This window comes from Haplochromis burtoni, unplaced genomic scaffold (assembly GCF_018398535.1).
Source record: "Haplochromis burtoni strain Fernald_Lab_line unplaced genomic scaffold, NCSU_Asbu1 Contig_88, whole genome shotgun sequence".
Classification (NCBI taxonomy): Eukaryota; Metazoa; Chordata; class Actinopteri; order Cichliformes; family Cichlidae; genus Haplochromis; species Haplochromis burtoni.
Genome location: NW_024582449.1, coordinates 221,242 through 239,259, shown reverse-complemented (window position 1 = coordinate 239,259; position 18,018 = coordinate 221,242). Strand labels below are relative to the sequence as shown.

The 18,018-nt window shown below is 40.9% G+C and overlaps 2 protein-coding genes across 3 annotated transcripts in view; one reads left to right on the top strand and one right to left on the bottom strand.

The window, feature by feature from the left end:
* tsku (tsukushi small leucine rich proteoglycan homolog (Xenopus laevis)) overlaps window positions 1–677 on the bottom strand; it is an 11,028-nt gene extending 10,351 nt beyond the window's left edge. Inside the window, exon 1 of the mRNA XM_005927262.3 lies at window positions 407–677. Within this exon, the coding sequence (XP_005927324.1) occupies window positions 407–421 (15 nt within the window). The 5' untranslated portion in view covers window positions 422–677. The remainder of the gene's footprint in view (window positions 1–406) is intronic.
* A 4,199-nt stretch (window positions 678–4,876) lies between these two features.
* gucy2f (guanylate cyclase 2F, retinal) lies at window positions 4,877–17,676 on the top strand. Of its 2 annotated transcripts, XM_005927261.3 has the most exons (19): window positions 4,877–5,900; window positions 5,989–6,800; window positions 7,736–8,037; window positions 8,338–8,692; window positions 8,794–8,878; window positions 9,371–9,467; window positions 9,606–9,731; window positions 9,969–10,049; window positions 10,581–10,757; window positions 10,898–11,054; window positions 11,140–11,289; window positions 12,517–12,665; window positions 12,773–12,936; window positions 13,047–13,239; window positions 13,352–13,526; window positions 14,444–14,542; window positions 14,632–14,726; window positions 14,798–14,883; window positions 15,575–17,676. In XM_005927261.3, the coding sequence occupies exons 2-19, from the start codon at window positions 6,059–6,061 to the stop codon at window positions 15,654–15,656; spliced, it is 3,315 nt and encodes a 1,104-aa protein (XP_005927323.1). In that variant the 5' UTR covers window positions 4,877–5,900; window positions 5,989–6,058; the 3' UTR covers window positions 15,657–17,676. The 2 variants fall into 2 exon arrangements, with proteins under 2 accessions (XP_005927323.1, XP_005927321.1); XM_005927259.3 differs by having other exon boundaries at window positions 14,632–14,883.
* Window positions 17,677–18,018: the final 342 nt, after the last annotated feature.

Genomic DNA, 18,018 nt, shown 5'->3' with positions numbered 1-18,018 from the left:
CCTCACATGCTCATTTCCAAGAACAGTTTACATACTTTTATTGCCAACCCCGCCCCTCTCAGCTGTCACTGCAGCTCTGCGTGTCACCTCAGCGCGCATCGTTCACAGCAGACAAGCACCATAAAGTTTATTTCTCCCTCTGTGTCCGGACAGCATGAGCTAACGACACGCAAGAGCCCGGTCGGGTCAGTCGGGACACCAGGGGCGGTTTCTTAAACAGAGGCAAACGTGAAATCTGAGCTGGCCAGATGTCTCACCCTCCTCTGCTCAGGGCTCTCTGTCCGACAACATTTAACAGCTTGGAAGACAAAAAATAAGCAGACGAAGAAGGGAGAGGGTAAAAAAGAAGAGGGGGAAAACGCGACATTGTTACTTTTCTCATTACTCTGTGTTTCCAGGAACTTACTTTGGTGCCTTCCATCCAGGCAGTCCGCTTTTCGGCTGCTTTTTTTCACTTCACCGCTCCCATTTTCCAGCCCCCCGCCGCTCTCTCGTGTCCCGCTGGCTCGTCTGTCTGCTAGTCGTCATGAGCTCTGCAAAACCCCTCTGACAGTATGCTCTGCTCCGCCGCAGTAAACTATCAGGAGCTGGAAACACCGGGACACACTCGTCTGTTCCCATCCCATAAAGTCCTCCTCCATTCCGCTTTAGCGCCCACTTAAAAAAAAGGCTAGCTAGAAAAAAAACCGCACTCTTCCTGTTTGTTACCGCCAAAACAAAATGTTTCAAATAGAGCTTACAGACGAATTTATTACATTTTATCGACTATATTAGAAGCACGGGCCTTCAGGATGGCTTTTTATTATTAGTTTTTATTAGCATTTTTTTTAATAGCGGATAGTCAGCTAGGTTATCTCGGCTCCTGTAGCCATGGTTCCTGTACAGGTTAAGATGTGCCCTTAGCTAGCTAATCTCTATACAGCAACATATCATAATCATCTTAATAAATCTATTTACCCATTTCGTATTAGAAACGGGGAGAATTTACACACTGAAACTGTTTCAGAGGTCTCACCCAGGCTCGCTCTGAAAGAAATTTAAAAAAAAAAAAAAAGTTCACGTTTTTATTTTGAAAGGATCGCTAGTACGAGTTTCCGCTTTCTCGATGCCGAGCTCTGTGCGCCCTCTAGTAGCAGTGGAGAAAAACTAACACGCGCGGAAAGAAACGCTGAAAGCATGGTTGCGCAACAAGGCGGTTTGTTTCATTTGGCTTCAGCCACACGTCTTGATGAAACTGATAAAAAATAAATAAATAAATAAAGAATAATAGTTCATGTGAACAGAAACCCAGACCTTTCCTGTCGCGCTTTTTTTGCCTGGTGTGCAGGCAAATAAGTTTGAGGCGTATAAGACAATGCCTACAGAAACGGTTATCTGTTTAATTTGAACATATTTAATAGATATTTACTTCCAATATGACAGGGGAAGTCTCATCGTCCAAATACAAGCATGACAACTAAATAAATAACTAAGTCAACCATCCTACACAGGCCAAATCTGTGGAGATTTTGTGTTACACCCTGTTATCCTGACATGGAACACTTCTCTCATAATGCAGGAGCAAAAACAGAGAGGTCAAGTGTGATAATGAACATCTGTTGGTATGCAAACAATGCTGAAGGGCCCCCGGCTCTCTCTATCTGCACCCTTAAGGTCCATTGTTTTCCTCGTGAGAGCATTACAGCACCATGGCACACACCCATACGGTTACCCGCACACACATGCACCAGCACTCCCAGGGGTGCACACAAACTGAGGCCAGCATTGAGGAACTGTAACTATTGTTTTTTCCCCGCAAACAAAAAGGCACGCAGTACAGTAAGTTCTGCAGGAAAGCTGGTCATATTTTTTGCGTGTTTTGTGCAAACACTGTCACACGCATAGACCTCTTGCATCTTTTTTTGGCAATAAAAGGGTCTTCAGGTTTGTCAAAAGATCAGAACTTGCTCAAGACCCTAACACTAATCCTAGTCTAATGAATTCAAACCAGTAAACCAGCTCTCTTTCTTCTTGTTTTTCTCCTGCCATGGCATACTGCTTATTAAAAATGCCACCAAAGGATTAGAAGCCTGCTGAACACAGCCCCCTAGGCCCAGTTGGTCGAGGGAGGCCTTGAGTACTGCTTGAAATGAAAATGAAACATACACCAACCAATGAAGAGATGCAACATGTACCAAACTGAGACAAAAACATCTGCAATAAGAGACAAAACGACCCCAAAGATACACAGAATAGTTCAAAAAGACCGAAATGAAACATGAATGTGAGATAAACACAAGCAAAAGTGCAATATAGCCAAAGCCGAGCCACACAGTCGCTGCAAAGAGATTTCAAACAAGGACACACAAAGTGATACAAAATCACACTAAGTGTCTGCAGGACACATCATTGGAGACACAAAGGAAATAGAAATCACTTCTGTGTGGTTTGCTCCCACTGCGAGTTCAGGTGTTTGGGTAATATGAGTGGGTGCCTTTTGTGCTCAGGGAGCATTGTTTCATAATCTGTCCATTCTACAACAGTCATAACAGCCAGAGTGAACCTAACAACAAGTTTGTGATCGCTGGGTCGTTCTGTTATTTCAATGTCAGTGTCAACTGTGGAAACAGTACAGGCTGTAAAATCCTCCTTGGTTACAATCCCAGTGTTCAGGGGCGTGTTACAGTATCTGAAACTGAAAAACATTACTTATCATTCATGCTATTGGGATTTTTTTTTTTAAGATAACAAGAAAAACCTTTATTCATGTGGCAAAATTCAAATAATAGATTATGGGGTAGGCAAATGATTAAGCAGGTGGAGATTAAACCTCCTGAATAATGTTTGCAGAGGAATAAACCAGAAGGGTAAAACCAACATCGCTGCTCAGATGTTTGAAAAGAACAAACGCCCAGTTAGGTTTATTCAGAGCAACGTGCTGCAAAGGCCAACCATTTAGGTTTTTCGAAAAATAGTAATAAAAGTACAAGGACTCAGAGGCAGTTGTAACAAGGCATTAACAAAAGTTAGAGATCTTGCTCATTTCTTCTGTTAGTCTATTCCAGTTATACCTGTTAGAAGTTCAAATCAATCCAATTTTAGCAGTGTCCAGTAAAGACATCTGAGAAAAAAGTTACATATGACACATTTTTAAATAAAATAAAGAAAAGAGATTTTAAAAAATCCATTTACTGTTAAGTTATTCTGACAGCTTTAAAGTGCTTAATAAATTCATCAGAGCACCACTGAGTGTGAGGTTTGGTTAATAGTTAATTCACCAGTATACACAAGCTCTTTGATTGAAATCATATACTTATTGTCAAATTCACTGAGTTACAAAAAAAGGGAAAAGAAAAAATAGTAAGCCACATTAGTATTATTTTTATATTACTTATAATACATATTTACTTGAATTCGTGAACAAAGACAGTAGTTTAAGTGGTTGAATGTTGTGCTTTGGCTAAAGTAATAATCATCATCATCATAAAGAACTAAAATATTTGAGTTGTCCTGATTTTTATTTTATTTATTTATTTTTTTGAATAGGTGGTTTAATAAATTTGTACTGCATATGCGTCTAACTGAGCATGTGCAGAGAAAGTGCAATGCTCGGGCTTGATTTTGCCTTTTAGTGTTAAGTGTTATAAACCAGCCCGTGTTTCAAATGTCCGTGGTTTTCCCTTTAAGGAGGGTTTAACTGTGAGGGAAACAATAATTTTCTTTACTGAGCGGGTTAATTATATTAGGTTATATTAGCCAGAAAGTCTTTTGACGTCAATGGGGGGAAATATGAAAAAGCAGTGGAGGACTTGTCCACTAGATGACACCAGAGCTCATTAAAAAAAAACACTATGCGCTTAAGTTTAAAAAAAAAAATATTATTACTTTTTTATTATTATTTTATTTATTCTTTTTTTTTCTCACTTTAATCACAGAAAATAACAGCTGCAGTTTTGCTGACCCCGTCACTTAAATATAACTTGGCTCCCTTAAAAAGAGGATTGTACTTTACCTTGCTAAATGAAGACTTGGGCATGACAGAACAGAGCTCCTAAAACTCAGAACAATTTCTTTAGCATAAGCAGCATTCAAGGCAGTGTTTGGCTTGTTAGTGGGAGTTTCTGTGCCTTGGACGACGCAAAAAGTCCAAGGCCTTTGAAAATACTCTCCTCTCTGGTGTCTCCATTACTTGTCTCCTCCTTATTCTATTTTATCGGTCCAAAGGCATGTTTATTCATCCTTCTCCTTCGTGCCCACACTGCATTTCCGTTTTTCTCTGCACAGACTGCATATTGTGAGAATCTTTCGTGAGGAAACGTATCGTCTGACTGTGCTGATATTTATTTACGTGTGTATTTATGTATTTTGATTTGGTTGTCAGTTTATTGTCTTGCAGATGCTTCACTGTGTCCCCACAGAGCTGCACTCAGAAGCAGACCTGTGCTCGCTGTTCATTGGACGGACTTTGCGCTGTGTCATCATTTCTACTCTCTATTCCTGGATGGAGGACAGCGTTGTCAAGGTGTTACGTTTAAGAGGCTCTCCAGCTTATGTGGGATATGGGTCAACAAAGGTGGACTCATCTTTCCAGCTCTATGTGTGTGTGTGCCCTAATATGTTATTATAGTTGATAATATTATATGTTAATATATTTTTTTATATATAATATATATTATTTATTCTTTTTGTATATTTTTTATATATTTACAATTAATTATATGATTTCTATTTGTATTTTTTATTGTTTTATTATTAATATATTATCTGGTTCATCGAAAGTAAATGTGTATTGATGTCTGTATGTACCTACACGTTGGTTGTTTGTTTGTTTGTTGCATTCCAGTCCACTCTTCCAATACTGTGTGTCGGATGTGGTGAAACCAGCTGCTTCTGCCAGTCATAGAAGACCGAAAAAAGACTGACGCAGGCAGAATTCGTGAGACCTGCAGGGAAAGCCCTTGTTAACTCTAATTACTCCCACTTCGCCAGAGTTCAAATTCATTTAATCCAAGCTGCACCGTGCGCACATTAGGCCAATTAAAGCGCTGTTCACTTGCCTCGGTGCACCTTGGCTGAGTTGTCTTGATAATGACCCGTTTGCTTGCTAAATGTTTGTCTCTGTGTGCACACGGAGGACCTTCTTTTTCTCTTTTATACGAAGAATGAGGAAAAATGAATTTGTTATTACACTTCTAGGCAAAAAGGCCTAACCTGGACCACAGCAAGGCTTTCAGAGTGCGCTAAGGCCTGCTGTCAATCCTCTTATATTGTGCCTCACTGAAAATGGATTAGTGAGTAACACTGGTCCCGGGTCACTTTGGAGGGATTTGATTGATTGGGCCTGTAGCTGATACTGACCTCCTATACTAACATACTAAATCATTTCCCCTTTAAATTATTACAAAACCAAAGAGTTGTAGTGTTTGGGGGAGGGAAATTGCGCTTTATTTTTTATTTTTTATCGAAAGGAGGAGTGCAGGATTTAAAAAAAAACGTCGATCTGGAATATATCTAATTTTCTTTTCACATTTACACGCTAAAGAAAAAAGACACGAGTGGGTTTGCGTCCTTTTTTAAGAGACATGTTGCCTGTGAACAGAGCTGTTTGTGGAAACGCGCAGGAGCCCTCAGAGACGCTGACTGCAGGACGTAAGTAGCTCTCCAGGGTGCTAAAGTTGTCTCCACACCCCCCATCTAGGCGCTTTTCGTGACACTTTCAGCCCGTAATCCCCACACGATGACCGGCCTGTGTCTTCATCAGAGCGACACCGGGGCGAACAGGTAAAGGTATCGGGGATGGTTAGTTGGCGAGTGTGTGTGAAGACAGAACAAAGAAAAAAGAAAAGAAAGAACGCAGATCCGAGTGGGTATCTGTAAGATTGTCTCATCGGACCCTGTCCTGATGCCGTTACAGACATGTGGTGAGTGCTTCAGTTGTGCTTAAACATCTGTGAACGTTCAAATAATACTGGGCAAAATGGAGACTTGTGTCTGTACCCCGGTTTGCAGGTGTCAGAGGTGTGACTGATAACTGATAGTGAACGCAAGGCTTCACTATCTTGGTCACCGTGGGAGGACAATGCAACATATTGCTCCAAATTTCAGATGGCCGCTGTGGGAGTCCAGCCATTCGTGTGTGCCCGTAATTAAAAACAGACACACCTTACCGGCTCTGCCCTTTTACAACTTTCTGTTATGGGTCCTGCTGGGAGTGCTGACGTTCCCTTGCTGCGTCCGCTGTTTGATATTCAAAGTGGGGGTCCTGGGGCCCTGGAACTGCGACCCTGTTTTTTACAAGGCCCTGCCTGCTGCGGCGGCCAGGCTCGCCGTGAGCAGGATAAACGGGGACGCCGCTCTAGATCTGGGCCTGAAAATGGACTTCATCATCGTCCAAGAGCCGTGCGAAACCTCGAAAGCGCTCACGGCATATATTTACTACGAGGGCATAGCAGACGGACTCGTTGGCCCCACCAACCCCGGATACTGTGTCGCAGCGTCTCTGCTCGCCAGGAACTGGCACAAGGCTCTCTTCTCATATGGTTGTGTCGCCTACGAGCTGGAGAGCGCCACGGCATACCCAACTTTTACCAGGACAGTGCCGTTTCCCACCGACGTGTTGTTCGTAGTGTTGAAACACTTCAGATGGGCCAGCGTCCTGGTAGTGTCATCCAATGAGGACATCTGGATTGACACGGCTGTGAGGGTTGCTTCTGCTCTCAGGAGCAAGGGGCTTCCCGTTAGACTCGTCGGATCTATGGGCGTGAATGAGACGGAGGTGGAGAGCACGATGAGGAAGATCCAGGATGCAGGAGGTGTCAGGGGTGAGTGTGTGAGAAAAACAGTGCCCCATAGATGATTATATGCAGTCTGTGGAGGGACAGGAGAAAAGCACCCAAGGTACAATCTGTGCTGTGTTAAAGTTGTGAAATTGTGGTATGGTTCTAACGCGCAAAGGCTCTGATATTTTGGCCATGGATTTATATTTGTTACATAAAATCAGCAGTAAAACACAGCAGTGTAAATAAGTAGCATACCTTTCTCTTTCTCTGGTAATGGACCTCTATCTGTTATCTGTCGCTTACTGCCAATATTCTTGCTCAAAGGGGAGATTTTCTAAAAAAAAAAGGACATTTCGTGTGCTCAGTTTAGTCAAACGAGGTCTCAAAATAACAGTGTCCACTGATTTATATATTTATTTATTTTCAGTTCAATTTTATTATTAAATCACAACAGCAGACACTTCGAGGCACTTTATATTGTAAGGCAAAGTCCCTACAATAACACAGAGAAACCCCTAACAATCAAACGACCCCTGCTTTGACCAACTTCTGTTACAAAGCACTGGGAACAAACATCATTTGACATTAAAGCAACTTGCAGAATGGCAAATGCCAAACCAATAGATCACCCAACCAGAGTACTGTCACACCTCAGCTGTTCTCCAACACCTGAGCCGGATGCCATTTAGATAACTCAGGTTTGACCTTGTGCTTAAAGCGAAGAACGGCACCAATTTAATTAATCTGCTTTTTTTAAAAAGACTTTTATTTTGACAATAAGAAGCTGCAAAGGTTTCAAACATTTCCTCTTAAATTTCTGGCACGTTTACTGCAGTTAAGATATTTCACACTCTCTCCATTCAATAAAAAATAAGGTGCTTTTCCCAACACAGCATTTGTTCATAATAGTCCTGTTAGTGCACCACATATATTCATAAGGAATTTGTAATGCTTTGTGTCTTTGCTCTTCATTTCAGTCATCGTTATGTGCATGCACTCAGTCTTGGTTGGAGGTCAGCAGCAAGCTACTTTCCTCCTCACAGCACGCAAGATGGGTCTGACTTCAGGGAAGTATGTGTTTGTGCCCTACGACGCTCTGCTCTACAGCGTGCCCTATATGAACGTCTCCTACCTCCCTCTGCAAAACAGCAGCAACCTGAGAGAGGCCTACGACGCCGTGCTCACTATCACAGTGGCCTCGGAGCCACTGTCCTTCAACGAGGCATTTGCTGCGGCCAAGAGGAACAAAGAAGTGACGCTGCCCATGGAGCCAGAGCAGGTAGGAAGCCAATTCAACTGATTTCACTCACAATGTCTTCCTTGTTTGTTATTCCATCACACATTGTTGCATATCATGACATATATTGGTGCAAAGGCTGAGTCATTAGACAGTTATAATGTTTCCTGCTGTCTCCACACGCATATTATAGAAAAACATAATCACATGCTTTTAATAATAATATATGATTTTCTATATTAATTATAAAATATCCTTTTTAGCAGCTGTAAATGACTGAAATAGGAACCCCCACTCATGTTTTCTGTTACAACCTTGCTAAGCCTTCGCTTGAACCTGCAGGTTCATCCGCTGTTTGGGACCATCTATAACAGCATCTACCTGCTGGCCAAGTCCATCCAAAATGTCAGGAAAGCAGGCATGCAGCTGTCAGGGTCGAACTTGGCCTATTTCAAGCGGAACATCACTTTTAATGGCTTCAACCAGGAGGTCAAAGTGGACACCTCTGGGAGTGTTAAGACCAACTACATCATCCTGGACTCTGACAACAGGGGCAGCAAGCTGTACCAGACCTATGTAGTGGACCTAACATCAGGGGCACTCCGTTTTGCAGGGAGGTCCATAAATTTCCCCGGAGGGTCCCCTCCTCCCTCTGACTCCAGCTGCTGGTTTGACCAAGGCACCATCTGCACAGGAGGTATGAGGCTCTGGTGTGTTTGTGTAAAGAGGTGTGAGTTTAGCCAAGTCTACATTTTGTCATTTATCCATCAGTCTAATGCATACCACTATGGTCCTTAGGTGTGGAGGTCACCTACATCATAATAGCGTTAGCAGTCATCTTCTCCCTGGCTGTTGCGGGGCTCACAGTAATTCTCTATATAAGGTAAATACGCAAAGTCTTTTTTTTTTTCCAACGATGCCTCCCGCTTCCAAGCCTATATTCAGAGATTTGAAGTAGTGTGATCTATACCATGTGGTATGATGTGGGTAATAACTAATATCATCTCCAGAATCACATATTATGCCTCTTTGCTTGAGAAGACATGTCTCATGTATAAAAGCTTGAGAATTAGAAATGTACTTTTAACTTAGAGCTCATCTCTGGATTAAAGACAGTCAGACACACCAGAAGAATCTACTCGAAGAACTATAAGCATTCTCCTTTTTTTAGATAAAATGGTGAAAATTTGGGTTATTTTTACTTATTAAATCATGACAGCAGGGAATATAAATTTGTAGCAAAACAGAAGAAAAAAAGCGTTTTTCCAGATGTAGACATTTGAGGGAGACATCACTACTTCCCCCGTATCGTTTCTGAGATTCAGGGAATTTGTTGTATGTGTGCTGTTTACCTATTGTAAAATCACTTTGGCAGGAGGAGACTTCATCAGATCCAGCTGGTCAGAGGTCCCAATCGGATCCTCCTGACCTTAGAGGATCTCACTTTTATCAACCCTCAGCTTAGCAAAAAGGTAAGTCATCATTAAATTAGACTAAAGCACACCGTTCCATCATCTGTGCGTTTTCCACATCGTCACATTTAATGTCTGCCAAGCACAGCATGGCTCTCATTTTTAATAAATCTTTAAATGGTGTTTGATGTCATGCAGAAAATCACTTTAGAAGATCTGAGCGAGTCCAGGAGCGCTCTGGAGGAGAAATCTGCAGACCCCTCACACTCTGTGAATAGCATGCAAACAGAAACTCATGAGACCACTAATGTAGCTGTGTACGAGGTAAGCTGAGTTTACATCAAATATTCACTAAAGCTTCTTAACATAAGCTGGTGAGTAAGTGAGGAAGGTAAGGGAGATCCTTGTGTAACATAATGTCTGGGCCAGTGACTCAAGATGCTTTATATACAAAATTAACACATTTCAGTGGAAGGAGGTTGACTAAATAAGAACCCTTTATGACTCTATCAATGGAGAGTTTAATTTCATATAATAATAATATCATGCTTTTGCATTTAGGGTGACTGGGTTTGGCTGAAGAAATTCGAAGAGGGCCACTTCAAGGAAGTAAAACAAAGCACCTCCAGGATTTTCATGAAGGTAGAGCAGCATGTCCAACTTGATGTCACGTAAATGCATATTAATATGCCTCAGGAGACATTTTCTGCTTACTGTGTCTTCAGATTTTTATGACAATTTGTGGAAGAGAGTGATCTGAGAGCAAGTTAGGGTTAGAGTCAGAGTGAACTCTATTGTTGTCTCAGCCCAGTATGGATATACAGAGAGATGAAATGTGACGCTCCTGGTCAACAGCATACACAGAGGGCAAATAGCAAGACATTGTGCTCTGACACCACTATATATATACAATACAAAATACAGTGTATACAAATATACAAAATATAAATGCAAAATACTGTGTTATCAAATGGTACAAATACAAATATAAACTATACAGTGTTATTGTCATGTGTCATTTCAACACAATATTTAGGTGACATGTGCTCTCCTGTGTGACCCAATGATGAATGAGAAAAAAAAACCTGAATGTGTAATTCCTGCAAATATTCAGACTGAAAAATGTGTATGATTTTTTTGGTCATCTTAACAAACTGCAGCTACTTTTCTCAGATGAAGGACCTGAGAAACGAGAACGTAAATCCGTTCCTGGGCTTCTTTCTGGACTGCTCCATGTTTGCGATGGTGACGGAGCACTGCTCGAGGGGCAGTCTGCAGGACCTGCTGAGGAACGAGGACGTTAAACTAGACTGGATGTTCAAGTCCTCCCTCATGCTCGATCTCATCAAGGTGATAAAAAAAAAAGTCTTTTAGAAAAGAACCGCTTGCCATTTTTTTGAAGGGAAGAAAACAGCAAGAGTTTTATTAATTGTTTTTAGTTGTTTCTTTATGATTGAATCAAAGTGTTATTTGCATCTGAATCTTTCTAGGGTATAAAATATCTTCACCACAGGGACTTCCCCCACGGCAGGCTAAAATCCCGAAACTGTGTGGTAGACGGCCGTTTTGTCCTCAAGATTACTGACTATGGCTTCAATGAGCTGCTGGAGTCTCAGAAAGCTCCTTTAGAAGAGCCCCCACCTGAAGGTACTGTTTGCTGTGCTGTGTTTTACACTCAATATACTTTACTGAAACAATGCCAGAATCTAAATGTTTCCTTTGTTGTACTTAGATCTGTTTTGGACAGCACCAGAGTTTCTACGCGACCTTGCCAATTCTCGCAAAGGGACATTTAAGGGAGATGTGTACGGTTTTTCTATCATTCTTCAAGAGGTGGTGGTGAGAGGGCCACCGTACTGTATGCTGGGACTGCCACCCGAAGGTGTGTATTCATCACAGAATACTCAAACAATGAGTTATTTACTTATTTAGTAAGGAGAAGATGGAGATATCTGATTTTGGTTTGGCTGCCACCAAAAGCTGTCTTTCCACTTCAAAGTCAGTTAACAGAGTGTCAGTACAGAGATAAAAGTAATAATAGTTTTGTATTCTGTCATTTGTTTTTAATTCTGCTTAGTGTCAGTTAGTCTCCCGTTTGATTTCTTTCTTGTTTTAGTTTAATGTTTATTAGTTTTAGTGTTAGATCTGTTTTTTAATTATTATTGTATGGAGGGCATGTGTCAGACGCTAGATTTCGGAAAATCCACAGAAGTTTTTGAAAGCATTTGTACGGTGGCCCTGAGAGGCCAAACGGACTGCAACTTAAGAAAACACCAGCAATAAGAAAAACGCTGCAAAAGCACACAAAATACAACGGAAATAGGAGAAACGACAACGGAAATAGGAAAAAACAAAACACAAATAGGAAAAATAAAAACAGAAATAGGAAAAAACTGATTTCCAAAAGCACAAGGGAAGTGTTGCTGGGGAGACAATAACCCGACAGACCAGTTGCAGGAACCAAGAATTGTGCTGGGAAACACTTAAAAGAAGTGGAGGATCTATCGGTTTTGTGAGGAAAGAAAAGATGAGGTAAGTGTGTTAACCTAACTATTAGCCTAAAAATCCATCATTAGTATTATATGAATCATGATAAAACACGCCTACAGTGTTTTGGGTTCCTGCAACTGGTCCGTCAGGTTATTGTCTCCCCAGAAACACTTCCCTTGTGTTTTTTCCTATTTCTGTTTTCGTTTTTCCTATTTCCGTTGTGTTTTGCGTGCTTTTGCAGCGTTTTTCTTATTGCTGTTGTTTTCTTAAGTTGCAGTCCTTTTGGCCTCTCAAGGACACCGTACATTTGATTCACAGTGTCGTAGACCCCCACAGTCTCAATTAACAATCCCTCAAAGGTTTATCAGGGAAATGTACATATAATTTTATCAAACTAGCAAACAGTAAAATTATATTACCTGTATATTTTTACTTAAGTTAGTTTTCCAAGTTCACAAAACTGTTTCAATTATTTTAAAATTTTTATTTAAGGTTTTATTTAGTTGCATTATTTTTATTTCACTTAATTAAAATGTTTGTTTTACAAACAGCTTTAGTTTTTAGTTTTGCTTTAGGCACCTGTAATAACTTTGGTATTTATTCATCCCGTGTTCTCCAGAGATTATCCGTAAGGTGAAAAAACCTCCTCCTATGTGCCGTCCTACTGTGGCTCCAGACCAGGCTCCGCTTGAATGCATCCAGCTGATGAAGCAGTGCTGGAGCGAACAGCCTGACCGCAGACCGACCTTTGATGAGATCTTTGACCGGGTTCGTTTTTGCAGACGACCTCGTGGCCTCATTTCTTTACTTCATCTAAACTATTTAAAGAACTTTATACATATTTGTTTAACATGACGCCGTACTTTTTCCAATAGTTCAAGCTAATCAACAAGGGTAAGAAGACCAATATCATCGACTCCATGCTGAGGATGCTGGAGCAGTACAGCTCCAACCTTGAGGATCTCATCAGAGAGAGAACAGAGGAGCTGGAAGTGGAAAAGCAGAGAACGGAGAAGCTGCTGTCTGAAATGCTTCCACCGTCAGTCAACACTCTCACACAATCCTGCCAGCATGAAGTTTGGAAAATAAATGTACCCCTACTCCATGATCATCTCATTCGTCCTTTTTTTTTTTTCTATTTCTGTCCAGTTCTGTGGCAGAGGCCCTGAAAACTGGTGCCACAGTGGAGCCAGAGTTCTTTGATCAGGTGACAATCTACTTCAGCGACATTGTGGGTTTCACCACCATCTCCTCGCTCAGTGATCCCATTGAGGTGGTCGACCTCCTGAATGACCTCTACACACTATTCGATGCTGTGCTCTCTAACCATGATGTCTATAAGGTCAGGGAATAATATCGCCTGATAAACACCCAGTTTCAAAGGTTACTGGTCTGAAACCTTTGACTTCCACTTGATTTGCCCTTTCACTGAATAAACTTCTTGATTTGTCCAGGTGGAGACCATCGGTGATGCTTACATGGTAGCATCAGGCCTGCCTAAGAAAAATGGCAACAAGCACGCTGCTGAGATCGCCAACATGTCTTTGAACATCCTCAGCTCAGTGGGAACCTTCCATATGCGACACATGCCGGACGTGCCCGTCAGGATACGAATAGGAATCCACTCAGGTGGGCGTGGCAGTCTTTGGAGTCATTATCAGCCTGACAAGCTTATCAGGTAGAATCCAAAGATGAATGTGCGTCGCTGAAAGAGATTTTAGAACAGGAATCCACATAGTAGTCCGATCGCATTTATTCATTTAGAAATAGTATATGTTGGCTACTGTGGTGCATCGTACAAAATAACACAACAATTAAAAAAAACATAACAAGACTATGACACAGATAAATATACTGTGTATAAGAGTTGCAGTCTTGGCAGTGGACTTTGCAGTGCTTTGGGCTTGATGCAGAGTCAATGGACAAGCATTAGTTCAGGTAGACACAGGCAGTCACAGCTCATTGCCATGCCAGCCCACATCAGCTGACATCTCATTGTATGCTTGAATTATCCTTTAGCAGGAAATCCACGTCATAGCTTACAACATAACCCCTCCAAACCCTACGCTGTAACCTTCCACACCAATCAGAGGTGCTGCGGGCTGCATCAGCCTGATTAGTAGTTGCATTTCCTTGGAGGTGTGCATCAGGTTAAAGTTACCCCGCAGGGTTAAGAGGCATTTCCGGGTATGTTATTAAGTTATTTGCTGCTAAAGCACAACTCAGGCATTATAGTGCATAGTTTAAGCTACTTTAGTTTGCCCACAGTTGCTGCACATCTGCAGTCCACTCCACTGCAACCCACCTCTGGCTCAGCCGCTCAATTTCATGTTTAATCTCTCTCGTATTTGTTGTTATTGATGCATGCTCTGTTATGAGGTGGGACTCTTAATGCTTCTCTCCAAGTGAGGGATGTAAAAAACCTCAGATACTAAAACTTTCCTAATTGAAACCATGGGTTTCACCTTTAAATGAAAACACCACTAGTAACGGACATTTTTCCATGAGTGAATGGAATGATTGGACTTCTGTTGTGTATTTTGCAGGGCCCTGCGTTGCAGGCGTGGTGGGTCTGACTATGCCTCGGTATTGCCTTTTTGGAGACACCGTGAACACTGCCTCTCGTATGGAATCCACTGGCCTGCGTACGTGCGATCTTTGCTGCATCGTGGCATGTTTAGGTTGACTCTGTTGTCTGTATATTGTCTTTATATGCGCTTTATCCTATCCTCAGCTTATAGAATCCATGTAAATATGAGCACAGTGAAGATCCTCCGCTCTCTTAACGATGGTTATAAAATAGAAGTCCGAGGAAAGACAGAGCTTAAGGTAACACTTTGGGAAGGACTTACTTATTTACTAAAAGACTGCACAGCTCTGAGTTGTTCTTTTTGTTGCAGGGTAAAGGTATTGAGGAGACATACTGGCTTGTGGGGAAAACCAACTTTACAAAGCCTTTGCCAAAACCACCAGAGATTAAACCAGGGTAAGAGACCGAGTCTCGCTTTTCATTCGCTCACTGCACCGTCACAACAGCTGAATTTAAAGGGAAATAATGAAATGTGTGCGATTGTCACAATTTGCCATTGAAGTCAGATTCATGAGTCGCTTGTAAACATCTTTTTTTTTCCAGATATATTTTCAGAAATGTTGCTTTTCATTAGTGTGATGCACACATGTAACTTGTGTCCTGCCACTCATGCAAACTGCAACTATCCACATGTTGCTTCAGGCAAGACAATCACGGGCTGAACCCTGAGGAGATAGCTGCATACAGGAAAAACAAAGCCGAGAAAAAGGCTTGACCTTCTTAGTCCATACACAGGAGGTATAGACCTGCATGCCAGCTGGTGTTGTGCTGTAAAGTGCTACCGTGATGAGATTGTGCGCATAAATTTCCCTTATAGATATCTGGATCTCACAAATTGCTTGTGGTCTGGCAGTGCCACATTAATCTTTTGATCTTGTCGTATCTTCTTAAGCAGATTGGGGAAAGCCCTCTTTGTTTAGTGCATTCGTTTTCATTGTGGCTGGCTGGTGGTTTGTTTTTGTTTTTTTAAATTTACTGTGTTTGTAGAAGCTCTCGTTGTGTTTTTGTGGATCCTAGAGCACTCCCTAAAATTGACAACTGCACAAATTACAGCCATGATTTTAACACCTTACTCTGTGTCAACTAGGGACAACTGGCAAGAGATGGTGACAGAGGAGATCAAGACTCATTTCCGCAAGGCCAACAGGCAGGTGGACAAAAAGTTGTGAAGGCAAGGAAGAGAAGGAGAAATGTGGAGCAAGCAAAACTAGAGGAGAGGAAAGGAGAGGAGAAAGCATCAGGAGGAGTAAGCATCCATCCAAATAGAGACAAAGAGCTGGGAGGGGCACGCAGAGGACAGAGAGCACCACCCAGCTTCTCACTGTGGCTTAAGGCAGACTTCTTTAAGAGGATTGTCCATCGACCGGCTAATCTGCCTGCAGCCAGCGCAGCAAAACACAACGGTGCTAATGTAATGAGAGTTACCTGCCTACGTACCTGCTGCCAGAATCACGGGGAAGGTGCACCACTCCTTCATGATGGATGCACTCGCTCACTCCTCTCTGCACTCACCGGCCACTGCGTGGTCACCTATTACAGGGCAATCAGAAGCTCACTTGCTGGAAAATTTGAGTGCCCCAAACGCCTATTTCAAAATGAAATGTTATCTTTTTTTCTGGTGATTTTATCTGTTTTTAGTTTGTTATAAAGCTCATAATATAGTTGTCGAGACTGTTACTTAGCTGTGGCTGAATTCTAAAACTGGTTAGCCATTCAAAGTTTGAGGCAAAAGCTGCTACTGTATGAAAATAACAAGATGAGAGGAAAAAAAGAAAGGGGTCGATCAGTTTTTTTTCTACTGTCTTGAAGCACATGACAAAGTACATTTAAGCCCATGCCTACAGTTTTTTTTTCTTGAAATATTTAACAAGTATAAATAAGGAAAAGTACGACTCATTTTTATTTCGGTCATGAGGAGGAAAATGGCCACTTCCTTTAGTGAAACATGTCACTGTTTCTAACGTGCTCAGTGTCATTTTAACATCTATTGTCAGCACTCAAAACTCTAGTTAAATGAATCCAGCTTAATGTTCTGTTTCTGATGAGGTGCTCAGTAAGACGATACAAATAAGATACATGTTGAAAATCTATAACAGACCCAGTGAAAAATTCTCAATGATGTCAGACATTTTAAACCTGTAAAGCCTGAATAATGAAAAACATCAATAAATAAAACTGGAGAGATTATTCAACCTTCCGATGAATTAATAGAAGATATTGAATATCAGTTTGCATATACGAGCTTTAACTTGTATCATGTTTAATACATAAGGCGTTTTTGTGAAATTTATTGCTCACACGCACACTGTATGTGTGTCGACTGTATATACATCAGGCTTTACGGGGGGGGAAATCAAAAATGTAGAGAAAACATTATGTTTTTATTCACATCGACCAAAATTCCAACCAAACTTTTATTATTATTTAATTATTATTAACACACGTGAATTTGTAATCGTGTGTCAAGTGTCACATGGTTTCTTTAAAAGATAATGGTCCCATGTATATAACCTACACATATATATCCAGGACAGCAAGGAGTAACAGATGAACAGCACCACCTTCCGGTTCAAAGTAAATTAGCAAGTAAATACAATGTTATATATATATATATATATATATATAAAACACAAAATTTTCACAAAAAAAATTTGGGAATGAGCGCTGAGCAGATTTTGGTTTTTTTTTTTTTTGTTTGTTTTGTTTTTTAACCTCTTATCTACTTCTTTTTAGATTAAAAAATAAAGTAATACAACAATGCAAGAAATGTCCCTGTGCACTGTAGTTTCATTGCGGATTGCATAAGGTAAAACCTTTACAAAGTAAAAAACTGAAATAGATACAAAATGTCGTTTAGTAGAAACGTACCTTTTTTTGATGCATGTTTTGGACTCAGCCCTAAGTATGAAGTAATCTTATATTCACGCGCTGAACAATGAAACATATTTTAGCCGATTATAAATTTTGCAAATTCTCCCACTGATCACATCATGTTATTTTTGAAAATAGAAGCATTATTCATGCTCAGTATACAAATCAACAGCTAAGTCAGTCAGCAATATATTGTAATGTATATTGTGTAACTTACATGATGTTTATTTGTCTTGTATATTATGTAACTGTAATGCAATGTGTAAGATCTGTGTAAATATAAAGTAACTAAATCACTCATTTGTAACACCTTAAAAAGCTCGCTCTCTCTTATTCTCAGCAACCACAAGGTGGCGGCATGCTTCTCTGTAGAAGACGCACTTGTGTCTCACAATGAGATTACGTCCTCTCGTATGAGAGTTTCTGCTGATTTTTATTGTAGCATTCTTTATTTTTATTTCTGTCCCAATGCGTATTCGACGTGCATGAAACAGAAGCCCTACAGGAATACTGAGAGTCTATGAGGCGCTCATTTATGGATGTTTATTCTTTTGTCGGTGTGCTGTTGTCTTGCAGCTACATCCTGCTATGCGCAAACATCTGGAGATTAGATTTCCCACTCACCATGAGAACCCTGCACTCCAGTTTTTAAACAATGTA